Source organism: Anthonomus grandis, chromosome 3, assembly GCF_022605725.1.
Source record: "Anthonomus grandis grandis chromosome 3, icAntGran1.3, whole genome shotgun sequence".
NCBI lineage: Eukaryota > Metazoa > Arthropoda > Insecta > Coleoptera > Curculionidae > Anthonomus > Anthonomus grandis.
Genome location: NC_065548.1, coordinates 43,188,739 through 43,213,982, shown reverse-complemented (window position 1 = coordinate 43,213,982; position 25,244 = coordinate 43,188,739). Strand labels below are relative to the sequence as shown.

The 25,244-nt window shown below is 30.1% G+C and overlaps 1 protein-coding gene across 1 annotated transcript in view; it reads right to left on the bottom strand.

Moving 5' to 3' along the window:
• Positions 1–20,564, bottom strand: part of LOC126734660 (uncharacterized) — an 87,673-nt gene extending 67,109 nt beyond the window's left edge. Inside the window, exons 1-2 of the mRNA XM_050438360.1 lie at positions 20,306–20,564; positions 20,018–20,198 (exon numbers count right to left, since the gene is read on the bottom strand). Coding sequence (XP_050294317.1) covers positions 20,018–20,198; positions 20,306–20,397 — 273 coding nt within the window. The 5' untranslated portion in view covers positions 20,398–20,564. The remainder of the gene's footprint in view (positions 1–20,017; positions 20,199–20,305) is intronic.
• Positions 20,565–25,244: the final 4,680 nt, after the last annotated feature.

Here is a 25,244-nt window from a genome sequence, read left to right as displayed (position 1 = left end):
ACGCGGGATAGAAACGGATAAAATTTATTCATTTGCTGAATTAATAGTTTAAGGGGGGCAAAATTTTATTTAGTATTATTTGTTTTATTTTATAGAATATACAGGAAAAGTCTATTAACTCGAACTAACTTGAAGTAGTTAATACATGTTTTTTAATTTTTTCTTTATTTTAATATGTATACACTTTAATTATTATGACTAATAATTTTCAAATAAAACAGAAATACATTTTGAGTAGGTATATTTTGTTTAAAAATAAAAACTGCTTTTATTGAAAACATGATAAAAATAATAAAAGGACAAATTCATATATTTTTTTCCATAATTAAGTATTATTTTTTCTTAACATTAGTAAACTTTGACATTTTGCGTTCTAATCGTTTTTTAATGTTTAAAAAACTAATTTTACGATTCAAATCTCGTAATCTGATGTATGTACGAGTTCTAGATAAACACAAAAGAACTTCATATGGGATTTCAGTTGTAAGTTTGGCCATTGTTTGATTTGCCAACTTTTTAAATAAATATTTTTCGCTGAGCAATGATTCTCCATGCATGTTTTGGAATTCAACCTCTAAAATCCTAGTAGCATTTAATAACTCCTCATTTGGATATAAAAGGTTTCCTCTGGAAATAAATGTAAGCCAATTCTGTGACACTCTGTCAATTGTAATTTTTTTTGTTTCATCACCTAGGTTAAATTTGTTCTTGAATCTGTAGGCCACATATCCTGCTATGTACCTTAAGGCATCCTCCTTAATTCTATCTTTTAACTCGAAAGTTTTCAGAATTTCGTTACTTTCAGCGTTACCTTCTGCCTCAGAAATATGTATTTCCGTGTACGCCGGCTCAGAAACGTCGTAACTTTCTAACAATACCTCTTCCGGGTCAAGAGATTTGTCGGTATCGATATTTGGATTTTTTGTCAGGCTAAAAAGAACTGTTTGCGTTAAACAAACTTCATTTTTGGGGTGGGGTTCTAAGGTTACTTGTAAAGGCTTAAGCAAGCACGGCTCTATAGTTTCTTGAGTATTAGTATTTTCTGTGAAAATTGCAGAGGAATTTTTCCCGAGTATGTACCATCTCAGGTACATGATCATTTGACCGACCCATTCCTCTAATATATGAAAAAAAATTTTCAAGCACATCTTGGTTCAGCCTTGATGTTAAAATGTATTCAATACCAAATCTCTTTTGCACGTACTCAGTTAAACCTATCATAGACCTGTTGGTTAAAATTATACCTTTCTGAAAAGGAAGCAAATATTTTTGGGTGCCAACGGTCATACCCAGAACTACATTTGAGACTTGATTTAGTAAGTCTTGTTGGGCTCTCAGTTCTGTACCAAAGGCATTTTTTTCCATGCACCCTGAAAATTTATTACTTGAATTTAATAAATCGAACCAATCATTAAATAATTGACAAATATCTGCTACACTTTTCCATGATACGTTATCTGGCATATATCCATTTTCCCCAAGGTATCTAATCGCTTTTGCATTTGAATTTGACAATAGCTGCACCGCTGGCCTAACTTTTTGTCGCTCTGCTCCAGTAACATTTAAATGGTATTCGGTTATCTTGTGCGCAATTGTTAATTCAGATATTGAAGTGAACAATCTAGAAGTGTTTGGAAACATACCTTGTCGATTTTTTCCCCGTTTACAGTAAATCCTTGGTCAAGAAGGTGATTACGAACCAGCTTAGTTAAATGAGGGACATCTGCAAACAAAAAAATTTTTAAACTTTCATCTGACGGATGAATGAAATGGCGATTTTTCGTATGTCCAATATTCAGCTGCGACCATAAACCCAGGTTTATAGGACCCATGTCGCCGACTATTGCCACCACAGTTAACCCCACATTATACAATTCTATAATTATACTTTTTATAATGTCAGCCGTCATTGGTTGATCAAATTGAAAAAAAATGGGGTGTTTCCAATTTTTTAATAATCCTCGTATCATTACAGTTTGGCAACTCTTATGAGGTCCAATTTTTTGTTCATATTTTTTTTCGATGTCTATTCTGTTGGACACATACACTTCATCAAAGGATAAAATACAAAGTTTATCAATGGGCTTCATATTCAATGTTATACCCTTTAACATTTTGATAACACTATGTAATATACCAGGTGTTAAATCAAAAGTGGCTGCCCAGGTTCTAAAAGTTGAGAGCCCTGGTAGAGGATAGCCATTAGCTCGTAAATATCTATAAGCTTTGGGGCTGACACTGCGTAAAGATATGGCCGATGCAATGTCCTCCGGGCTCCAATGAACAATTTTCTTTTCAGGATGTTCCAGTTTTTTAATTTGTCCTGGAGAGAAAATTTTCATTAAAGATGTTTTCATCCACTTCCCTCTTTGATTTTTTTTTGAAGTATCTTTAAAAGCATCTTATTTTTTTGCCTTAACACTGAAACTTTTGCTGTGAGTTTCTCTATTTTGTCTAGGTGTTCTTGACATGGATTTCTAAAAATAATTAAACATAAATAATATTTCAAATTATGTAATTATTAATACTAAAAAACTTACATTATAGGCAGAGAATCAATATTGTCCATATTGATGGTAGTGTCTTCATAAGATACACTGTTTGTGCTCGTCGAGGGTTTGAGCATTGGACTAAGATTTTCTTTTAGTTGTGATGACATTGAGGACTTCGCTAATCGCAAATTTAAAGTTGGCAAAGCATCTTCTTTTAAAATCCTAGTATTCCTTGGATTATAATTCAGTAACCGCTGTCTTAAAGGCATTTCATAACAATCCTGTTCAAAATGTTCTGAACAAATGCATGCTGAAATCGAGAAGTACAAGTTATTGAGAGGTAAATTCATAAAAATAAAGGAAGGTACTAATTAATACGAGGGGGCAACCACTTAGAACAATTTTGTACACCAAATAATAAAAACTATGCAAAAACTCATAGTCATTAAAAAAATCATACAAAAAAAATCATCAAAATTATAGAAAATGTGTATGTACACCAAAATAGTATTAATTAGTAATAACACTGCCCCCTTGGTACCTAAAATACATGTTTTGAACACCTACCATTTTTCAGATTAATTTTGTCTCCTCGGTGACACCTAATTACCCATTGTTTAGCAAGGTCTTCTTGTTTTGGAAATCGGAAATACTTAATTTTAGTTCCGTTTGTCTTTTTCGTGTGATTTTTACACCCCAGAACCGCACAGTTCACCATATTGGAAAACGGCACACCACACACACAATGTATAATTAATATACTATAATCTTTTACATAATAATACTCGATACTCGATTTATATAATAAAAAGTCTTCTTAAACTGCCAAACAAACTTTTAAATAAAAATTAATTACATATATGGCACACAAATAATACATTTTCGCCTATTAGGTATTTACGTTTACGTGCTTAAAAATTCACATCATCTGTTACACAGATGACGCAATGCGCAGAACGAAAAAATTTTTACTCGAGCGGCTGACATACCGTGTTTTGGTGTATCGTGGTTAAAAGCAATTAGTGTTTGGCCTTCGCTGGCATATCTTGTACTAGAGCTTTTTTTTGTTATTATAATTGTAAGTCTTTACATGTCTATTTAAACTATTTTTTCGATACATTCCTTTACAAAAAATACATGGTAAAAATAATAGTTGTTTTTCTGACGGTGTTGGTCTCTGGAAAGGTATTTCAGATTTATATTTTCATTGTATACGAAAAAATTTCCTTGTTTTCTTAATAAATCGATAAGATGTTTTCTTTGAGTTGTGCCCTTTTTAAAACTTAAAATAGTCTTTACACTAGCTTCATTGGAATGGTTTCTAAAGAGGTGCCTTGAAAAATTAGTAACATCGATATTGCAATAAGGACACTGATCTCTTTTATCCCATATTCTGTTTCTACGACTTATATCAATTTCATGACTGGAAATCTAAAATTAAGCATAATAATTTATTTTAATATAAGTTATTCAACAAATTACATATTTACCGATGATTTTAATTTAGGAACATTTTGGTGTAATATTTCTCGATATTGCGTATTTTGTTTGTTAAAGTTGCCATCAGTAATTTTAGTATTAATTATTGTTTTCTCTTTGTTCTCATTATTCTAAACTAATGCTAAACGTTAAATTAACAGTTTTTAATGTTTTATATCTTAATTCATTACAGTTAATTAGCTAAGTTGAGACTAAGTAAAAAAAATTATATGAATTGATAGAATTAACATTAGAACTAGTATGGTATTGGTAAACTGATTTTTTACTATATTATGTTTAGGTATTTTTACACAATGCTAAAAAGTACTAAATATTATTTATTATTTAAAAATCAATACCTGTAAGTCTGGCTGAAGGTTCAAATTATTATTAACAGTTCCAGATAAAATGCTTTCAGTTAGGCAAGAATTATTAGCAGGAGTAATTAAAATGTCTTCTTGAATAATAATATTAGGAGCAGTCAATTCGGAAAAATTTGTATCATTACCATTTTCTGTTTGTTTATCGGCACTTAATATGGATTTGCGAATCTAAAAATAAATCTTTTATTTTAAAAATTAATTTATCATCTTTTCTTTTCACAATTCTAACTAAAAAATATACATATAAAATTAAAAAATATACCTTTGCGAAATCGCGATCAATAATAATTTCACTGTCAGATAAACAGTAGTCATCATTTAAAGAAGACGCATTAAAAGTTGAATAAAATCTGGATTTGAACAGTTTGCATTAAAAGCATGTTCAAAACCATTATTCATGTTTGGAAAGTTATTATAGCTAGATTCCAATTTTTCACTCTTTTTTTAAATGTTACCTTTTTTTTTTAATATGGAAAAAATACCTGAAAAATAATTCTGTCTGGGGTAGAATAGTTTCAGTATCAGACACATCTTTATCATCGGTATCTAGAGTAATAGTTTGTTCATGCGAGGATATACTAGGAGAAACTTGCGAAGAAGAGTTAGAAATGTTTTCCTTTATTTTGGAGCTGCATGCCTATATAAACACATACATATATCATTTTTACACTATATTATAAGACTATCAAAATTTATATTTCTATACCCATAAAACGTAACAACTTTACTTAAGTTTTCTTCAGCTACTAACGAAAGGGCTTTATTTTCACTTTTACATATTGTTTCATTTTTACATTGCTTAAATTCAACCCATGGATCTATTTTTTCGGTTTGTTTGTTCCTCTGCGTTGTTGGATTTAGGTTAAAAAAGTGTTTGGATAATCAAAACTTTTTTCGAAGAGATTTCTAAGAAGTGATCCTATTTTTTTTAATTCCGTTAATTTTTTATGTAATTGATAAATTTACATATACTTCTGATTTGTAGAGTCCTGGAAATGATCTCATAGAAGCCGAAATATCGAAAAATTATAAGTTTTGATCACTTTAATTTAATAACGCAGAAAAAGTTTAAAAAAATTACACTTGTTTAAAATTGGAATACCAATTATGTTATTTATAACTAAATTTTAGGGGGATCTAATACGAAAAAGGGATCTTTGTATAAATAGTTATATCTAGGTAAACATCGGTGTTTTTACTCTCTTATATAAATGTGCATTTTCCTTTGCATAATTCCTAAAAATATAAACAAAGTTTAAAAACAAAAGTTAAATTTTGTTTTTATTAAAACAAATGTCTAAAGTTTGGATGTCGGTGACATTAAATATGAGATCGGTTGTAAAAACTTAAACCATCAGGCAACACAATTTGTAGGCTTTCTTTGTAGACATTATAGTAGCTTTTTATATATCTAATTATATATATTATAATCAATCAAGAATTTTGCACATTGTAATATAAATTTGTAATATTATTCTATCTACTTTGACGCAAAATTCAAGACTAAAAAAAATAAAATAACTCTTTTTTTATAAATGAAATAGTAAATATTAAAGTATTTCGTACTTACCATTATCACGTTTTAGCAATGATAATTTTTTTTTATTTCTAGACATTTCGTCTATTGAACACACTGACACATTACAAATGAGTGTTTTCTCCACAAGCTGAGATCTCGGATCTCAGTTTGTTTGCTTACTTGCATTTCCGACGATATTCGATTCACACGATTTTTGTATATGTCGCAAAAAAGAAATAAGCCGTTTAAAAACAGAGATTTTGATTCTTTAAAAAAACACAAAAGATAAACACGAATATCTAACTGATTCACGAGAATTGATGAGTCACGTGTTTACTGTGAGTAATTTCTTTGTGCAAAGATAATAAAATAAGAAAAAAACATTCTTTATTATGAGCTGAATTTATCTATTCTATTACTAACTTAGTAAGTTAAAAAACAAAAATATAAAAAATCCTACAATTATCTTAGGGTACCTATAGGGTTGTGATTTAACAACGAATAAATTACGTAAAAAGATTTTTTTTTGACATATTTTTAACAAATACACCCGATGAAATGAAAATATACGGGGTGTTTCAAAGTATAAGAAAAAAGGTCATTTCTTAAATGGAACATCCTGTATATTTTAGCATATTGCTTTATATTCCACTTTATTAAAAATTAAAAATTATAAAGTGTAGGATAGGAATTATAAAGTATACAATATTTTTAAGTTCTAAAAATGATCACCAGAGGGCGTAACAGCCATCTTAATTTTAAAATTGCACTCTTTTAAATCGGTATAATAAACTAAACATGTTTTTCACATTTTTGAAGAGAACTAATTTATCTGCCATCTTTTTGTGAAAAAAAATTAGTTATTTCAAAACCAAAGATAGTAGAGGGGCGTTCAATGGTTTTGTACAATAATCAGTGCATGCAGATTTTAACAAATTTGGTATTAATAAAAATCCCCCAAAATATTGTTCACTCCGTCAGGGGGCCATTTTTGACAGCATGACAAAATTCTATAAAAATCCAAAAAATCAAATTGATCGATATGACTTTTTCTTTATGATAGGCCCAAAGCCCGTTTTTCAAAATCTCATTCAAATTTCAAATCTCAACGATTTTCACTGGCTTTTTTCGATGTTATTTGGCAACTTTTTGGTCACAAAGTCATATTCATTCCATTTGTTTTTTTTTGGATTTTGGGTCATAGTGTAAGAATTAGCTCCCTGGAACCCCAGCATCTTTGTTTTTGAAACAGCTGATTTTTTATTTACGAAAATAATAGATAAACTGGTATTCTTTAATAATGTGAAAAAAAAATTAGTTTATTATGCAAAATATGCAATTTTAAAACTTAAGATGGCAGTTACGCCCGGTTGTCATTTTTACTACTTGAAAATATTTTCTATCGATTTTTCATGACCGATTTACCCTAAATGTATTCCCACGAGTTATGTGACAAGCCACCCTGTACAACCATGGAAGCCACTAGCTGCTGACCCTGCATTTTATTACAACAAAACTGTTTCATTGTTTATTATCGGGTTAGTCAATTGAAGTCGCTAAGACAATTAGCATGTAATTTTGTATTAATTAATTTTCAAATAAAATAATATTTTTTAAAAAGGCGTTTTGGTTGTTAAGTTAGTTAAATGGCCCAGTCGGCAGGATAGTCCGGAGTTAGATCTGTTAGTGTATCGAACGTTCGTTTTAACGATTAATCGGACTATACGAAACTTGATGAAAATTCGGTGGAGGTATCTGCAGTGAATTTACCGAAAATTGCTGAAACAAGAAGACCACTATTGGAGATTCATCGGTGATTAGATGCAAATCATCTAATTACGCAAGGAGGCAGAATATTAGACTGTCCCTTATAGAAATGACCATCGCCTTTATGTAAGTACAGCTCATTAAGTTAATGTCCAATATTGATGAATTAAGCGTTGTATTGAATAATCTTAAAATCTCTTCAGTTGACTCACCATTAGGTAATAATTTAAACTTAGAAAATTTACATTTAAATACTAGGATGCCCACTTTTAAACCAGAATATTTAAATTGTGTCCCGAACTTTGATGGGAACCCTAATGATCTTAACCGATATCTCGTAAACTGTGAAACTTTAATTAAGCACTTTTATGATCAAACGGATCCTAATAAATTTGAAAATGTTTATTTACTTAATTGCCTAATAGGTAAATTAATTGGAAATGCTCAAATTGTGGTAAATATTCAAAATGTGAGTACTTGGAATGATCTTAAACTAACTCTTGAAAGAAATTTTGCTGATCAAAGAGATGAGGCCTGCCTCAATTGCGACCTTGTTATGCTTAGGCAAAAATTCAAATGAAAATCCCAATCAGTTTTATGATAAAGTACTGCATTTATTGAATTTACTTTGTTCATATATTGATAGTCACGAAATTACAGATGTTGCTAAAAATTTAAAACGTATAATGTACTCAGAATTAGCACTTAAAACTTTTGTATCAGGTCTTAAAGAGCCTTTAGGGACAAATATTCGGTGTATGCGGCCAAGAACCCTAGCCGAAGCTTTTCAATTTGTAAATCAAGAAAACAATAGCTTATACTTTCAGAATAATAATAAAATTAATAAACCTCAGTATAATCAAAATTTTAATAAATCTGTACAACAACCCAACTATATCCAACCAAATTTAAATAATCATAAAAATTTTAACTCAAGTACACCCCAAGATCTATTTATGAGACAAAATGTTTTTCCATCTCAACCAGTTCCTATACGCCCTAGAATTTTACCTCAACGTCCTTTGCCAACAAACTCGCAAGTTTTTGGTAGACCACCCCAAAATCGAAACGTTTTTAGGCCAAATTAAATGAGAGAAAAAGATCTTCCTCGACCGACGCCTATGAGCATAACTTCCAGACAATTCTCCCATAATTCAAGAAATAATGAATCTATGCAAACTTATAACCCTAATCAATCACAACGAAATTTCCAAATTAGACCAAATCACTTTGTGCCCTCAGGCCCTCGTAATTTTATATCAGAAGAATTATATAATACTGAGACTAATCAATATTTTGATGATAATTATTATTGCGATACAAAAGAACCCACAACTTTTGATGATGAGGTTCATCAAAATAATTCCCAATTTCAGTATGAAGCATATGACGATCAACAAGAACCCGACTTCAGAAAATTTTACAAAAAGCCTCCAGAGGAGACCAATCCTTAGTAGCTCCTATAATAAGCTTCAATTTAATTACTCTTTCATTAACCCTAACTTAGCAAACAAATTTTACAAAAAGGATATAATAAAAGACCCGTTTATTGTATCTCGTAGAAAAGAAATGTCAGCTCATGAATTTAGTACTTTCATACCAACATCCAAAATTTTTAACTTACCCGAATCTTTACAATTAAAATTCTTTTTATTTAAATTCCATGACATTTTTGATGGTCTTACAGAAGTGGATAATCTTAAAATTAAAAACAAATTTAGATTTTGGCAATGACTTACGTACTCTGTTATTATGCTGAAATAAAATTACTTTTCCAAAACACAAAACGAAACCTAAATCAAATAAGTGTAGAACCCCGATGCGAACAAGTTATAAAAATTAAAACTTCAGTCAAAAATGGTGAAATTATTATTCCATATCAAAAAATAGAAAATTGTGAAATCCCAGAAAGTCTCTCTATTGCAAAGAATGGCATAGCCCTCACCACTATCTTAAAATAGCTCTACTGATCAAATTCTATTAGATTTTTCCAAACCCATAAAAGTTGAACCCTTTGAAAAAAAAATAATTAGAATCCATTGATTTTAACTTAATCGATAATTTTACCAATAAATCTCCTAATTTTAAACCGGAAAAACTAATCAGAATAGATCATATGAATCAAGAAGAAAAATTTGCAATTTTAAAATTATGTAAAGAATACTCTGATATTTTTTATGATGAAAATACTCCTCTTACGTTCACAAGTCAGGTAAAACATGAAATTAAAACCACAGATGAAACACCCATTTATTCGAAAACATACAGATATCCCTTTATTCAGAAACAAGAAGTTGAGCGTCAAATAAAAAAGAAAGTTAGAGCAAAATATTATAAGACCCAAGTGTATCCCCATGGTCCTCACCAATTTGGGTAGTACCAGAAAAAATTGACTCTAGCGGAAAACAAAAATGAAGATGTGTAATAGACTTCAGAAAACTGAATGAAATTACCATCGATATGCGGTATCCTCTACCTAATATAACAGATCTTCTCGTTAAGCTAGGTAAATGTCAATATTTTTCAACCCTCGATCTAGCGAGTGGTTTCCACCAAATTCCAATGAACGAAAAGGACATTCCGAAAACTGCTTTCAGTTGTGAGAATGGGCACTACGAATTTCTGCGTATGCCTTTTGGCCTGAAAAATGCGCCCGCGACCTTCCAAGGCGCAATGGACAATGTCTTTTGTGGAATGCAAAACGAAAAGTGTGCCGTTTACCTTGATGCTATAATTGTCTACTCTACCTCTTTACAAGAACACATCGATAAATTACGGGCCGTTTTCCAACGTCGTTATGAAACTAATTTCAAATTACAGCTAGATAAAACCGATTTTTTTAAAAAAGAAGTAGGATATTTAGGATACATTGTTACCCCTTCAGGTGTCAAACCAAACCCCGAAAAAATTAAAGCCATTAAAAGTTTTCCTATTCCAAAAACTAGGGGAGGGATTTTTAGGATTATTAGGCTATTACAGGAAATTCATTGATAATTTCGCTAAATTGACTAAACCTCTAACCAAATGTTTAAAAAAAGGAGCCACTATAGAACATAACGCTGAATTTATAAATTGCTTTGAAACCTGTAAAAATCTTTTAATGAACGACCCTATTTTACAATATCCAAATTTTAACAAACCCTTCAATTTAACAACGGACGCAAGCAATATAGCATTAGGTGCTGTGCTTTCTCAAGGACCAATTGGTAATGACCTACCAATCGCATATGCATCACATACTTTAAATAATAGTGAGGTCAATTATTCAATAATAGAAAAAGAACTTCTTTGTATTGTCTGGGCTACGAAGTACTTTAGGCCTTATCTCTACGGACGAAAATTCAACATAATTACGGATCATAAACCTTAACAATGGTTAATCTCACTAAAGGATGCTTCATCAAAATTACTACGTTGGCGAATTTAATTAGATGAATATAATTATACAATTTATTATAAAAAGGGTAAACTAAATACAAATGCCGACGCCCTTTCACGTGTAGAAATCCACTCCAATGATACGGATACTAATTTTAATTTAAGTAAATATATTGAGGAATTTAATCAGTCCCTTCAAAATTCCGAAAATTTAAACCCAGAAAATGAAAACCCTGACCATGACAATATTTCAATAATTGTGCAACATGACCCTACAGAGCAATGCCCCCAAACAGACGAAGGCATTGAAAATCTTCCCGTCGAAAACACAGACGATATAGTGCAACCTGATATTCCTAATGACGATAACGCAAATGATGACACTGTTCACACCAATGCTGAACAAAATCCTATTATAGGTATACTGATCGTTGAGACACCAGTTAATTACGGGTTAAACCAAATAATAATATCTGTTGTTTTACATTCCCCGGCAATTCCCAAAATTAAAATTTTGTTTGAAAAAAAGAAACGAATTAATTTACAAATATCCCAAAATAATTTCGATAATGATATAATAAATTTTATAAAAGATTATGTAAAGCCAGGCTTACAATATCACTTATATTTCGAAAATCCTGAATTTTTTGAACCTTTATGTGAAGTCATCAGAAAAACGTTTAAATGGCCCTCAGTAGTTATCTTACCACGTTTCTGTGACACATGCCATCCACATCTGAAGAAGTGGATGGTACTTGTTCTTGAGCTGTGCTGTAGAGGGCATGCAGATCTGAAGAAGACACATGTCGTCGACAGAAGTGTCCTTTAGGTGTAGCCGAAGAAGTGATGATGCAACGCTGAAGAAGTAGTAAGAAGAAGAAGTTATGACTAATTGCCAAAGAAGTAATTATCTAAAGAACTCATCAGCGTGTCTCATCAATTTCTTCAGATGGATGGCGTTCCGTAGCCGAAGAAGTTATGACTCAACGCCGAAGAAGTAATTAACATAGGGTGTGGTCGGTGAGGGTGCCTGAGGTAACATATCACCTAACTTAATATGAAAACTCTTTGTGGCAATGCCACTTTTTTACTATTTGCGCATATTTCTGTTAATTGCTAAGGTTAAAAAAACCAATTTTGGTCTACCGCGCACCTACCAAAACGTCCGTACCGTCTTAGTATAATATTACAAGGTTTAAAGATATTTTACCGTCGAGTGCGAACAAAGCGGTATCGGTAACCGAGACGACCTTGCTAAAATGTTAATTACTAATTTATATGTGAATAAGTAATACTACTAATAGGTACATACTTATTTATTGATGAATACGTTTGATAAAACACATTGTTTATTTAATTTAAGTAAAACAATTTAGATATTTAAAAAATATATTTTTAAGTTATATCTATAATTTTAAATAAAATAATAATAACAACAATTTTATTTACTTTTATAAAAACCCTTTCTTAAAAATTAAAACAAATCACTTTATTTGTTTTGCTTATTTTTTTCTGTGGACCCGAATCCTTTTTCTCCACGTTCTGTGCTGGACATGTTGTTGACTTCTTGAAGCTCTGGATAGAAGATCCTTTCACATATTATTTGAGCTATCCTGTCGCCAGTTCTAACGTGAAAATCCTCATCCGAGTGATTGAACAGTAGGACCTTAATTTCACCTCGATATTCCTCATCGATAACGCCAGCTAATAAAAAAAATTTTCATTATTACAATATAATTTTGTAAAAAATAAAACTTACCGCCTACATCAATAAAGTGGTTTGCAGCTAAACCAGACCTTGGAGCAATCCTGCCATAGCAGTTTTTCGGTAGCTCAAATTTAAGTCCAGTTGATATTAGAGCTTTTCCTCTAGCTGGTATTATTGTGTCATGATTACTTTTTAAATCATATCCAGCGGCCAGTCTACTACCCTTTTCGGGTGTATATGCGTGAGGTGTGATTTTTGTATATTTTAAAATTGGACTTACTTCTTGATCGGCTTAAATGTATACAAATTTTTTATTGAAAATGGCTAAAATAAATTTATTGATTATAACCCCAAGGTAGTGTATCGGTATATACAGGGTGTCCAAGATAAAGATCCTAAGCATGGGGATCTCGGTACCTGTTGGAGATACAGCTTCAGTTAAATTAGGAAAAAGTTGTGCACTTTGAAGCGTATTTACATGCCGTTGAGAAACTTCAAAAATTTCCATGGCCTGGTGAGATATTTGGAAAAAACGGAAATTTGCCAATATCGATTTTATTTTTTCCTGGCTTTATTTTAAAAGATATCAAAAAACTATTGACACTTTCTAATTGACACTTTTGATGTAGTACGTGATGGCGCTTTTAAATTTTATATCCGACGTTTCGTTTTCGAGAAACCATCATCAACTTTATTTTTTTATTTTTTTAGCATATTTTTTAAGTAAGCTTTGGAAACAAATGCTTTGACGTATGTAAATACCTGTTACCGAGTCTGTCACATTTTTCTTAATATCTATTTAGAGAGTGATGAAGCTAAATGAAGCATTGATTTGCATTATACATTGTACTACTTATAAATAAAAAAATGTAACCAGTAATAGACAAATGTTTTATGATTTTTCTAACGATATGCAACAAATAATGAATACATTTTAAAAATAACGAAAAAAGCAAATCAATTAACGCATTTTATAATAAAAAGTCCGGGGTCGCGCTGGCCAAGACACTTCACTGGAGGTTCCAATCCACTTTTCAGGAAAACGCTGCGAAAGGTACTGTCGAACTTGCCCAGAATTATGTGCAGGAGCCCCGTCTTGTTGAAACCAACAGCTATTGACTTGTGCCAGAGGTAAATCATCTAAGCAGTCTTCTAAATCATTTTGCAATAAATTAAGATATTGTTCTGCTGTTAATGAATAATGGTAAATAAATGGACCGAGTATTTTGGTTCCTAAAATTCCACACCACATATTAAACCCAAAACGTTATTGATGTCTAGATATTTTCTTAACACGCGGATTTTGTTGGACCCAGTAAAGACTATTGCGGCGGTTAAAGATACCATTATTAGTGACCATACTTTCGTCGGACCATATTATTTTTGATGGAAAATTAAAATCCTCTTCACAGGCACGTGTATACCACTCACAAAAATGCCGACGTCGTTCGAAATCCCCAGGTTTAAGTCCTTGGCAAATTCTAAATTTGTAGGGGTGATATCTGTTTTTACGTAAAATAAACTGAGCTGTAGATTTGGTCACTCCTACATTTTTTTCAATTTGCCTGGTTGATATCTCGGGGTTTTCAATAACTGCTTGTAAAACATTATTTTGAGTTTCTTCAAGAGATTCCTTTTTTCGAGATAAAACAGGCTTTTTAAACGAACCATATTCTTTTAAATTTCGAGCCAACTCTAAGAAAATGGATTTACATGGTTGCTTTCTATCTGGAAATTTATTAAGATACATTGCTGCTGTATTTACAGTATTTTTGTAGCACAAAATGTAGCACGACAGCATGTCAAACTTCTCTTCATGACTATAATGACCACCAGGCATATTTGAAGATAATAACACAATTTTGGCAATAATAACGACAATAGTAAATAATAACAATAATTACTCAACAAACAACACCTCGACAATCACGGTAACAACAACGGCAATTAATATTTAATAAAAAATATGTGACAGGGTAAAAGGTATTTACGTCAAAGTGTCAAAGCATTTGTTTCCAAAGCCTACTTAATAATATGTTTAAAAAAAAGAGAAAAATTGTATTTGTCCTTTTAACTAACAAAAAAATGTGACATGTGATACATCGTTGAATTTATAATAAAAAATGGAGTCAGATACAGGGTGTACTTTCTTTTCGCGCCATATAAAAAAATAAAGTTGATGGTGGTTTCTCGGAAACGAAACGACGGATATAAAATTTAAAAGCGCCATCACGTACTACTTCAAAAATGTCAATGAGAAAGTGTCAATAGTTTTTTGATATCTTTTAAAATAAAGCCAGGAAAAAATAAAATCGATATTGGCAAATTTCCGTTTTTTCCAAATATCTCAGCAGGCCATGGAAATTTTTGAAGTTTCTCAACGGCATGTAAATACGCTTCAAAGTGCACAACTTTTTCCTAATTTAACCGAAGCTGTATCTCCAACAGGTACCGAGATCCCCATGCTTAGGATTCTTATCTTGGACACCCTGTATATAATTAATAATTCTTTTATCATGGTATGGAGTAAGAGCAACTTTTCTCTGGTTTATTGTGTAGACCTCATGTTTTTTACTTCGAATTAAATGTTCTTGTGTATAAAATGTGTCTTTATGAAATAAACAGTTATAATAGTCGTCAAATGTTATTGTTTTCATTGAAGTATTAGTAATACCTTTAGCCTTTTTAACAACTTTATCTGAATCAAACAGTTGTAATGCATACATTTTTGATTTAAGACCTACAAATTCACTCATTATTTTACCATTATTCTCATCTTTCATTAATCCTAATACTTTCTTATTAACTAAAGGAATATTATAAATGTTGTCTACAGGATAATCAGAAGTGTCAAATCTGTCTATATCATTTCTAATAAATAATATAATAAATTTAATATAAAATATATATTAATATATTATTGAAATATAATAATTTCAATAATAAAATAAATTTATTAAATGAAAATGATAAATTAAAGAATCAGTGTCAGTATATAATAGTTTGGCGTCTGTATTAAATTTAGGTTTAATATAATTATAATGAAAATCATATAGAAAAAGTTAGAAATTTCTAAAATACTAAAATCTGCATATATAGGTTTATTAAATTTAATATTTAACCTTGACATTTCAATTATAACCATGTCATCATCCAAAATGGTTAAACTATGGAAATTAGGTTTTGAAATGTAATTTTTTGCTCCATATCGACCGAGCCAAGTAGTTGCTACTTTAACATCTTTGTATTTCCTCACGTTTTCCATAGTTTTTCCGAAAACTGCATTATTCATTAACTTAAAAAAGTTTTTTTTAAATCCATTTTGGCTTTGTTTTCTCAAATTTGTATTTAAATCAATGTAAGTTTTTAGCCAAGGTGATTGTTTAAATTTTAAAATTTTATAAACTTTAGTAAGTTGTAAACCAAGAGATAAAGCTTGTTTTAAAATTCTGTAATGAATAACATAGTTTTTCTTATTAAAAAGTGTTGTCAATAATTTAGGTTGTTTTGATGATGTGACAGGTGGTATTAAACGTTCCGGACATAGAGGTAAATCCTTGTATAGATTGTGGAGTTCCTTAGGATATTCCAAACCTACTTCAGGTATATACCCTAGATCTGAATCGTCTGGTGTATTAATAATATTTTCCGAATAGTAGACACTTATGTCAACCCACTTAAAATCACCAGTAGGAAGCGATTCACTCACTGCTGTTCCATATAAATTGTTAATGTCAAAGTACATTAAAGATGATGATGGCAGATCGGGGTTAAACTCATTCTCCATATACTTATTGTTAGCTTTACCATAACGATTACTACACTGAGATACTCCACCTCTAATTCCGCTTTCAATCATCATTATTTGATTAATATCGGTAATTAATTCTAATGTAACTTTTGAAATGAAAAGGCAAGAAGCGTAGGCCAATCCAGGGGCAGTAAAATATTTTAGACATTCTAAACCATATGTTTTATAACAAACTTTTCGGAAATTTTCAAAAGCATCTGCCTAAAGTAAAATATCAGTCTTTAAGTATAACTCCAAATATTCTTGTAAATTTTGAATTTGAAATGATTCCCAAATTTTAACAGCAAAGTTATAATCAGTCTGTGTTACATTAGATTTTTTAAGTTTGGAGTAGGAAGCATCAATCGATACGATCGGTAAGCTATTTTCCTTTAGTTTTTCCCAACAATCAAGATAATCATATAAAAATATACCTTTTCTTGATATAAGACTAAATTCAGTCTCATTTTTGCAAAAACTTTTAGTAATATATTTTTCAGAAGAATTTAGGTAGGAACTTAATCGATCTAAGCTGCTAGACATAAATCGAAAAGAATTCAAAAATCTAAATTAAATACTTGTATTTTCTATATATTTTGAAAAAGATATAAATTTTTCCTTGTTAACAGGTAATAAGGTAACCGAGCCCGGTATTTCGGTTGTCAATGTCCGTATAATAAAGTGACTATCGTAGCCAGAAAGGTTGTGAAATATTACAGGTATAATATGATCATCTTTATAATTGAGATTACATAAAAAGTGAGCACTACCCCTATATTTACCCGTAAAATGACAATGATCTTTAACTTATATCATCTTCACTAAAAGGCTTTTGACAAATATGACACATAGTAGATGTGTTAAATGATTCTTGCTCTGATGTTGACAAGGGTAACATTAAAACAATATTATAAAATATAGGATTTAATTGATGTGCTAATTTTTATAGTTTTAAACAAAACCAGCTTATACAGTCTTGCCCCGTATACAGCTCAAATTTTGATAGAGAATTATCATAGCTACATAATAAATAATAAGCAATACTGCATGGAATATGTTTTTGATATTTATTTACATTAACACTTAAATCCTCATATTTTTCTAATATACTCTCGGCATAAATGACAAATGGAACTTTTTCTTTATTTTTAAAATGTGAAAATGATATATTCTTTTCCTTTTCAGATGGAAGTGATATTTTAATTTTATTCATTTTTTACAGGCAAACATATGCTTATTTAAAACTTGTTCAGAATAGAAATAATTTAAACATCTGTCACAATAAACTTTTTTATTAGTAATATCACCAATTTGCTTATTTAATAATCTTGACAAATTTTTAATTAATACAAAATGATATGTTCTATGAAATTGTAAGATATGCTGACCTAAATCATCATTATCGTCATCGTCATCTGTATTAAAATTATCCTCTTGATTCATAGAAAGTATTAATAAATTAACCTAACTAAAAAGTCATATTGACTCAGACATACAGGTACAACTTCTTTTTTTCCAAAGTAAATACATTCACTCCGATATTATTCATTTTCTCAAATTTACTTATATCTTTTATTCTAATTGGAAAACTAATATTGTCGTATTTTAAAATTTCACTAAAATGAGGATATGAAGACGTTCTAAAGAGAAAACAGTATTTATCATTATTTTTAATATTAAGAACCCTCTTAGTATTTTGAATAAATTTCGGCACCGTAATGTAAGTAAAATAGCTAATATTTATAGGGGTATAATTATTAAAATTAATTTTTAATTGTAAAATTTCATACAGTGCCCAACCGGAATCTCTCTCTTGAAACTCCTCTAACTTTGTTAAAATATTAGTTTTTATGTAATCATTATAAAATTTTCTTAAATCGGTGTTACGATCAACTATTTGATTTTTGGTGGTAAAATGTTTTAATTCAATTTCACCAGTTTGAGCTTTAATAAAATTACATAAAAATATAACATTTATTTTTAACAAAGATTTTTTAAGTTCCTTTCTTACTTGACATAAAAATGATCTAAGAGCTTTTTTGAAAAATATCAGCGGGTCCTTAATATTAAAGTTAACAATTGCTCCAGTTCTTATACGATTATTAAAACATGATTCCAATTCAATCCAAACTAATTGTTTCCCCTTTTTATTATTATTCTTTTTGTATTTAAATTGTTCTCGATAATTTTTAAAAATACTTAAATTTGATTCTAATTTAATCATAGATTTCCTATCTATTTGAACCTAACTTCTTAAATATTTTTTTAAAATTAAAATATTTTTATTTAAAAATTTTATCCACTTGCATTAATCATATTTATTTTTTATAAGCTTACCAAGTTCGCCAATTTTTAACAACATTTTTTCACTCAACTCGCTAATTTCTGTTGTAGTAGACATCATGATGAGAATAAGTGTTATAAGTTTACGTTGTAGAATTAAATTGAATCAGATATTTTCCTATGTCTCGTATAAATATACTAATAATATGTATTCCATTTACATTTTTTTTCGCATTTAACAAGACGGGTATTATTTTATTACACACCTATTATAATAATTGCATCACGTTGCTAAATGTTGTTTATCTAGATAGTTAGACCGTTTTCTACTTTGAAAATTTGAACTTTAGAATAAAACAAATGTATTTATTTCTTATTTTATTATCATACGGTAGGTATGTTATTATATTTATAGATTAGTCAAAGGGTTCATGCCAGTTCACGCGCTATGTATGTCAACCAATTTGGTAATATGCTTATTTAATAATTATATTGTTGACTTATGTGTAAAAGTTTAGGCTAAGCAATTTTGAGTGCTTCTGTACTAAATTATTATATTTTTGAATATACTTAGATTTTAGTCATGTTTTAGACAAGTCGTTTTTAATTAAAACTCCTTAACCTCCTACATTATTACAGAATACTTTTCTACATATTTGCATACATCTTTTCCTTTTACATATATTCTATGTATATTTTCTTTATCTGTAAGATTTTTCAATATTTCAGAAAATTCATAAACTGGGGTATATCCTTCATACCAAAGAATGCAGTGTTGATTTATCATTGCCGATTTGGCTTCTTTAATAATTTCATTTAATAATTGATCCAATGCAAATGGTGGCTTAAACACAAAATGGCTTATTTTTTCTCCATCATAGACAGCCAATTAACAGACAGCCAACAGGATTACTAGTTAGATTAATAAAAATTTATTTTTAGAAACTCAACCATTTAAAATAAAAAACTGATTTTAAAATATGTTTTATTTATATTCATTTAAGTCAAATACAGAGTATTTTTGCGTCTCAAACTCATCTGCATCTTCATCAGGTATTTTAATTAATTGGGATGGTTCAGCTGTAGTAGTAGTAGAGTCTCGGAATGTTCGGTTTTCCAAAATTTTAATTTTTTTTTATTTGGTTCCTCTTTATCTCTACCGTCCGTTAAAGCGTGACGTTCATCCTCTTCCAGTTCCACGGCTTGGTAAAAGTTTACCTCTGTAAACTCCCGCATAGCCTTGAGGAACAGTTGTAGCTCCTCTTCATCACTAGCTGCCACCCGTAAATATTTTACGAGTAAGCCCTTCACTTTTTGTGCAACTATTTCGTTGCGGGGCGAGTAAGAGAGGTAGAGGTGAACTCTACCCTGTACTATTTTAATATCCTTCTTTCCAAATCTATGAAAAAAAAAATCAAAATTTTTATTCACAAAAATAAAAATATTAACTTTCAATAATAATAATGGCTAAACATTTTTGAAATTTTAAATTAAAAAAATACTTACTTGAACAAATTTTTTAACATCACCACTAATAGTTTATTGGATAACTTTTTTCGATCAACAGATTCGAAAATGAAGGTTGATTCTACATTCATTGTAGTAGTTAGTTGATGAAGTTGATGAGTTGATAAGATTAACTTTATGTATAAAACGATGGTGCTTTTATACTAGAAAATTTGCCTAAGCGAGTAATTGGTAATTATTCTAATAAGGTTTTACATGTTAAACAACATTTATGCATCTTAAAGATTATAAAAAATTGGAATTTATAATTATTGCAGATTTATTTATTTTTGCAAAATGATCTCAATATTTGATGGTAAATTACAAGTCTTTCCAAAAACTAATTCGTACGGGGTGTATCTTGTTTCAGTGTGTATACTGTTATTATAAGAAAAACACCAAAATTGAAGCCATGAACTCCAAGATTCTGAATTATTTCCTGTTTGTATTCTAAGATAAGCATTAAGAGGTTTATGAGTGTTTTCTAGAGATCCCAGAGTTTCGTGATGATAAGCTGTTGAAGACAGCTGCTTAATTTTTAAAATTTTACATGTTTCTTTTAGAGTTGAACATATAAATTCAGTACCTTGATCTGAAATTATACATTTTGGAATACCATAACGTAAAATAAAATTATTAACAAAACTTCGAGCTAAGGTTGTAGATTCCTTAGTTTTTAGAGGATAGCACTGTACAAACTTTGAAAGTTCACATTGAATTGTTAAAATATATTTATTACCCTCGTGATCCTCGTTTAATGGTCCTACAATATCTAAATAAATATTTTGGAATGCTGATGACGCAGTTGTTGTGATAGACATTGGTTGAATATTAGGCCTAGAATGTTTACAACATCTAACAAATTCTTCAACATCCTTTTGCAAATTAGACCAAAAGTAATATTTTTTTTATATTATTATACATTCTGTTCATTCCCGCGTGACCTCCGGTTGGCAGAATGTGAAAGTCATTCATAATAATTCTTTTAGTTTCTAAATCGGTAATTTTTTGGACGTCCTTTATTATACATATTTTAAAACCTATTTTCTTTATTTCTATTATATTTTCTGTTAAATTGTTTATTAATTGCGCATTTTCTTTATTTTTGATAACAACTAATTCCGGAATTATTTTTTGTATATCTTATCAAGATCTCTCAACGATATACTTTGTATGAGCGCCGATCGAGAATCTAAAGTGCAATTATTCTTTACAACAATTTTTTTTTTTTCATTAATAATAAAATCGCCTAGCTGAAAATCAATTTTTTCATGCCTTTCAAAATCTTCATAACTTTTATGTAATGTAGAGCTTAATTCATATGAGTCTTTTGGACGCTTTAATAATTCCACAACTCCAGGGTGATCAAGCCTGTCATCTACAGAACTCTTAAAATCGGCCTCATCCTCAGCATTATTTATATTTTTACTTTGTTGTCTTGTTATAGCAAACATTGTACCTTCGACAGTTTTTGACATATTTTTTATTTCATCACAAGAAAGCTGTATCCGTGATAGGGCATCAGCGGCTACATTACTTTTACCTTTAATATATCTAATTTCAAAATCATATTCTTTTATAAGTAACCGAAATTTTGTCAAAAAGTCTACTCGACGGGTTAGCCATTCCAAATAGATAAACTAAAAGACGATGATCGGTATAAATAATAAATTTCCTACCATACAAATAACACAAAAAATGTTTTATACCAAAAACTATGGCCAATAGCTCTTTTTCAATGGTAGAATATTGTTTTTCTGCTTTATTTAATACCCTACTCGCATAGGCTATAGGCATATCATCATTATTGGAGAGAATCGCACCCACGCTTTGACCTGAAGCATCAGTTTTTAAAACAAACGTATTATCTGAAGAAAAATTTGGATACTGCAAGATAGAAGGGGGCTAATTAAAGCAGTTTTTAATGCTTCGAAAGATTCCTGACACTCAGGTGTCCACTTGAATGGAACATTTTTCCTTGACAGCCAGTTTAAACGTACAGCAATTTCAGCAAAATTTTTAATATATTTCCTATAGTAGTTAGCAAATGCGACGAATCGTCTAGCTTCATTTGCATCCGTTGGCACTGGATATTCCTGGACTGCTTTGATTTTTTCAGGGTCAGGTAACACTCCTTTTGAACAGACAATGTGACCGAAATACAGGAGCTCCTTCTTTAGAAATTCACATTTATTGGGATTGAGTTTTAAATTAATTTCTCTCATTCGTTGAAGAACTTTTACCAAATTTATATTATGCTCATGGAAATTTTTACCGAAGACAATAAGGTCATCCAAATAAATGAAACATCTCTCATAATTTAATTTAGACATAGCTATGGTCATTGCTTTAGAGAAAGCGCTTGGGCTGATTTTTAGGCCCATAGGAAGACGAGTCATTTGATATTGGCCTTTACTACCTACTGTAAAAGCTGTATATGACCTACTAGCTTCATCTAGTTCTATTTGATGGTAGCCTTGTGACATATCTAAATGTGAAAAATAAGTTGCACCAGATAAGGAGTCAGGAATATCAGTTATACAGGGTAAGGGCCATTTTTCATCCTGTAACTGCGAATTACAACCTCTATAATCTATAACCACCCTAAAACTTTTGTTCCCGTTATTATCGACTTTTTTTGGAACAAGCAGAAGAGGTGAAGACCACTCAGACCTAGCTTCTTCAATAACACCATCCTGTAGCATTTTATTAATCTGTTTATCTATTTCTTGTTTTTGGGAAAATGGTAATCTATACTGTTTTTTATATACAGGGGACGCATTTGGCTTTAGATGAATTTTTTGTTTATAAATATTAGTGGTTGTTAACGGATCGTTTTCTAAGAGGAAAACGTCAGAGTATTTAGCACATATTCTTTGTAAATCAAATTTTTCCTTTTTATTAAGATGTTCTAAATTAATTAATTTTAATAATTGTTCTACTCGACTAACAGACAAATTATCGCTATTTCCAAAATTGCCTAAATCATAATTTTCGAGTAAATCAATTTTTGGTTTAAAATCCTTTAAAATAATATCTTGGTCGCGTACGTTAAGAAACTTAACAGGTATCATATTTGATTCGGGGCGAACTATTGCATTTCCTATAAAAATACCTTCGCTTGCTTCGTCTGCAAAAATAACATAATCTTTATTATTATTCTCGATATTAAAATATTTTATTATTTCTGTACGTTTTGGAATTAACGTCAATATTTCGTGCTCGCTTTGCATAGGTATTGTTATTTTGTTGTCATTATAGTAAAAAGAAAATGCAAATTTTTCAAAATCTATGTTAGCACAATATGTAAGGAAAAAATCTAAACCTACCACACCATGAATATTATTATTGTAATGTCCTTTTACAAGATACTTGTAAGCATTACACGGTTGGATGGCTTCCGTATGTAATGAAACTATTTAGATTTACTTAACTGACATGATTTATTAGGTTCAACGTTACAGTCGAGAGTGATGAATAAATTGATGACATTTATCTGAGAATTGCGCGTTTCTTAACTTGCGCTATACATAGGTTTTATGATGGTGATTTCTATTTGCAACATAATGCTATTATCCATTTGTTGCTTACATATATCACAATTATCAAAGGCATTAATTAGCAAAAACGTATGACACACGTTTATATTATTGACATTGAACCTTACGTTGACTGAACCTTGCGAAATCAGAGAACCAGAAATTCCATTTATTTTAATTCTGTCTGAATAATTAATGGTTTCAGATTTATCAACATAATTTTTAAAAATTACACTAACAGTAGCACTCGTGTCTAATAAAAGTTTTAATTTAGTACCATAATAATTAACTATAATATAATTTAAGCCATTTAGTTTTGGTGTATGAATATTATCTATATTTTCTTTAGCCTCGAAAAAACAACTATTTGAACTATTTATATTTGAATTAGTATTTTCGCTACCATGGCCTCTTGGGTTCATTGTATTATTTGCATTACTTGTGGTTGTGTTATCGTTAGCACTCTGTATAAAATATCCGCGCTGGCCATTATTATGACTCACACGGCCGCTTCCTCGGTTAAATCTATTATTGAAATTTGATCTATTAAAAGTGCTTGAATTAGGAATATGTCGATTTTTCCGACTGTTATAAAACTGATTGTTTGTATTATTTGTATTCGAGTTTGCATTATAAGAATTATGAAAATTTGAATTATTATGAAAATTATTTCTTGGAAAATTTCTAAAAGAACTTCGAGTTTGTGAGTTTCCTCTATGATTATTTTCTCTATAGAAACCTCTAGAAAAGGTTGCATTATTATTTGATCTGAAATGAAAAATTTCTCTTGAACCAGTTAAAGACATTTCTTCATTTATCGCACCGCTAATGGCATCATTTAAAGTTGAGTAATTTCGAGCTTTAATAATATTCCTTAATTCATGGTTATTTAACCCGTTTGCAAAGGAATTAATTGCAATTTTTTCATTAACAGGTCAAAAAAACCTGGATATTTTGTTCAATAGCTTGCGTTAAAGTGAGATCAACTAATAATTCTTCCAATGTCCTCCCAAATTCATCTATCGATTTTGACTTTTGTTTTTCACTATTTAACTTAAAAGATAATGTTGCCGAAGATTTTTTTGAAATAAAATGTTTTTTTAAATCTAGAACTAAAAGAGCGTTAGAGGCATAGGTTTGTTTAAGTCTAATTTTAGCATTTTCCGAAAAACGCGTTTTCAACACATAGGTCGTTAGTAGTTTTTTTCCCTCAGCATCTAAAAGAGAATCATACATTTCAATGGCATCTATTACACCGCCCAACAGCATGTATGTTGCATTGAATATTTTTATGATTCTAGGCTTATTTTTAATGCTGATATTAAATAATGTCATCAGTTTATATGTGTCAGCTCTAGTTTTTGAGTTAAAAGGAGGGAGTATTTTTTGGGAATTAAAAA